Source organism: Morone saxatilis, unplaced genomic scaffold (genome assembly GCF_004916995.1).
Source record: "Morone saxatilis isolate NCDOM2014 unplaced genomic scaffold, NCSU_SB_2.0 Contig11, whole genome shotgun sequence".
In the NCBI taxonomy this organism is placed as follows: Eukaryota; Metazoa; Chordata; class Actinopteri; family Moronidae; genus Morone; species Morone saxatilis.
Genome location: NW_023339663.1, coordinates 3,327,460 through 3,330,910, shown reverse-complemented (window position 1 = coordinate 3,330,910; position 3,451 = coordinate 3,327,460). Strand labels below are relative to the sequence as shown.

At 36.8% G+C, this 3,451-nt stretch overlaps 1 protein-coding gene across 1 annotated transcript in view; it reads right to left on the bottom strand.

The window, feature by feature from the left end:
- The window catches only part of slc22a18 (solute carrier family 22 member 18), a gene marked incomplete at its 5' end in the record, with an annotated part of 8,583 nt that extends 7,645 nt beyond the window's left edge, over positions 1–938 (bottom strand). The window contains 1 exon segment of the mRNA XM_035652590.1: positions 826–938. Coding sequence (XP_035508483.1) covers positions 826–938 — 113 coding nt within the window.
- Positions 939–3,451: the final 2,513 nt, after the last annotated feature.

Below are 3,451 nucleotides of genomic sequence, written 5' to 3'. Positions count from 1 at the left end.
ACAACATTCCAACAGGATGTGACGCGATAAAGGGAAACACATTCTACAGCTGAGCCGAACATTCTATTCTCACACACACACACAAATAAATAAAAAAGTGTGTTTAATATTTTGTTTTAAAATTTTCTTTTTTTTTTTTTTTACCCCAGCCTCAAAATCGAAGATGGCTTCTCTGCACATCAAGTAAGTGAAAACTGCAGTAATATACGGTTTAATTAGCACTTCTGTCTTTTCTGTCTCATTAAATCAGTCGTACACACAGTAATGTCCAACATCTGTCTGTGGACAATATAGTGCATTGGCTAGAGCTTGGTTCTCCGAATTGTTGTACTGGAACGTGGTCAACTCGGGTGTGACCGTAAAGGACCGACAACACGATCTGCAAACGATCTGCCTTTTACTCACAAATTCAACAATAAAACGTTTGAATTTATACTCAGTTTTGCACGTTTGATTATTATTCTTATTTCCCAGAATCAAAGTTGAAATAATGAAAATCTTATGATTATATAAATAGCCAGCTGCTTTTCTATGCAAAGTAACACGAATGTCCTCCGTATTGCTGGTGCTTAGCCTTCCAGCTGCTGTCAATCAAACTCTTGATATTTAAAGAGTATTCCATATATTTTCCCGAATACTCCTTTCTTCTTCATTCTAAAAATATAAAACTATTTAAAATAAAAACAATGACATTATATTGACTGCAGAAAGGGACGAATGACTGTGATTTCAGCTGGACTTTAACCTGCTCACTCCTACTTCCTAATGCCTGTGTGCCGTTAGCCTGAACATCGGCATTCAGAAGAAGATGGAAGTGTGTCTTACTGTCTGTGTTGGGTTTTGGAGCTTGAACCTTGGTAGTTTTTGGAATAAACTTTAAAACCAACAGTAAGCTGAAGGCACTCCCCACAGCACCAACACAGGCAGTGAAGGTCTCCCTGGGAAATAATACAAAGTAGAGGCAGTGTTAGGTTTACAATAGTATGTAAATGTTACAGTTCTACACAAATGTTAGGGATTAGTCATTTCAGTATATATTAATACACATAGATGTGGAAGCCTGCATTTTCTAAAGCTATAACACACAAAGATAAAAAACAAAAACACATATTCTCATCTCTGCTTGCGAGCAACAATAGCTACAAACACCTGAGCGTGGGAGGAAGAACGGGTTATCTCCAAGGCCAGAACACCTAGTTCTGACTGTTGCTCTAGTTTCATAAATGATATATGGGAGGGGAAGCAAGGCGGAATTACTAATTTTTCCTTCTCCTTGGAATTGGTTGGGTCGTGTGCCAAGAGACTGGGACCAGTCTGAGCACCAACAAGGATGCACCAAGTCTAAACCCCATCATTATCCCAATCAGCTTACTATAATCAAATATACCTCATTAAACTTTGATCAGACTTCTTTTGTAGGGCCCGAGAAAAGAGAACACCACTCCGGTTGACTGCTGGATTCTCAATCCAACAACGATCCTTGGCCAAGTATTATGTTTGTCTTATGTCCTAAAGATCACGTTGATACACGACACACACATAAACATCACTTAAACATTTCATAGTCTATGATCATCTTTGCACTTCCATGTTGACCTGGGAACCAGCTGTAAACACAACACACACATAATTTGGTAATAAGTATGTGATGTTACGAGGAGCCAGAAAGATCAGGATTCTTTTCTTTAGAAAAACTCCGGAGGTAAAGATAACGTTCTCTCTCTGGTAATCGAACCCCTCTCAAAAACTGACCTATGTCATTCAGGTTTTTCAAAAACACAAGAAACTGAAACAAATATTAAATAGTGATATTTATTAATAATTTCAACTCTCAAAAAAGGTTGTGACAGTAGAATGACTATTGACATCCCTACATAACAGGAATCAAATGACCTTTGTGACTCAATCAACTTTAAAGCCGTTCAACTCTGTCAACAATAAAACATAACTAACAAAGCTTAACCCTAAATACTATAATGATGTTATCATCTAGCTAAATATTACATGTTCAAGTCAGATTTTCATTAAATAAAAACACAAAAGTAAAGAAGGAACTCCTTTGTTCATTTTTTTAGTTAACACATCATTTCTAAGCTGTTAGGTTTACAATACAGTAATCAAATCTTTCTTAATTGAGATCATGTAATGTGGAAAAAATGAGATGTAGAAATGAAATATAGTTTTGAACAGAAAGCTAGAATCCACTTATAATCCTCCCTCACTTACAAATAGGGGACCAGAGACCTATCATGGAAATAATTCAGTTTTTCTAGGTAGATTATCGTTCTTTTCTTGAAACAGCCGCATCGTCCATGGCAAAGTCAGACTCTTGACATAAGGGCTGTTTACTAAGGGTAGACTCACATGATCTGTTCAACTGAAGGATTGTATATGAGGTCAGAATGATTTAGGCAAAAAAAATGACTTTATTTTATTATTTCCCCAGAGCAAAGTCCACTCATTATGCAGTGAATCCATAAACCGAAATAGATCGATACTGTGCTTATGCTCTGGAGAATTGGACCTCATTAGTGAAGACTTGGCTGTGGGAACTTAGAGCTGGGTGGAGGTTAGGCATGAAAGAGGAGGAGGAGGGAGGAGGAGGAGGAGGGGGGAGTGAAACGGAGACGATTTTAAAGTAAATTACCTTGAAGTGGAAATAGCCGCTTCCCTATTGGATGAACAGAGGCAACCCAAAACCTGCGGGCTCGAGGAACATTTGTGTGAGGTTGTTTAAGCTTTAGAGTTAGAGATTTTAAAGGCGATATATTGATATATTAAGAATGTTTGGATTAATTATATAAAAAACAGATTTGGTAAAAAAGGAAGGAAATAGTTAATAGTTTATTGTCCTTCCCAAATTTTAATGATTGCTTGATTTGTGGGATGAGGGGGGGAAAAAAAGTTTTGGGGGGGGGTTTCTTGCTGTGTTCATCTTATAGTCTATTATATATCTATTATATATCTAAGACATGTGCTTCTGGCTTGATCTTTATGACATTTTTAAATAAGACAAACTATAGGTTCTTCTTTGAAAAATTAACCATAGACGGATATATGCAACTTAATAATAATGTAAAATGTGGTAACTTAAACCCTCCACTATACCCTGAGAATGGATGTTTGTTACAGTGTTTACACTTTTATACAGTTCTGAAACTATTCACATTTCAACAAAAAAACTAATAATTATATATTATATATAATATTTGTAATGTCTTAAAGGGCCAGTGTGAAGGATTTAGTGGCATCTAGTAGTAAAGCTGCAGATTGCGACTAACTGAACACCACTCATGTGTCTATATTGAGGACTGGGAATGAGACCGGGTTCGATGAAGCGGACCTGCTGTGGAAAGACGAGCACAGCGCGACTGTAGATTAAAATAGAATCAGAATTCGGGTTTTAATTGCCAAGCTAGGTTTTTACCATGTAAAGGATTGTCTTGTGCTA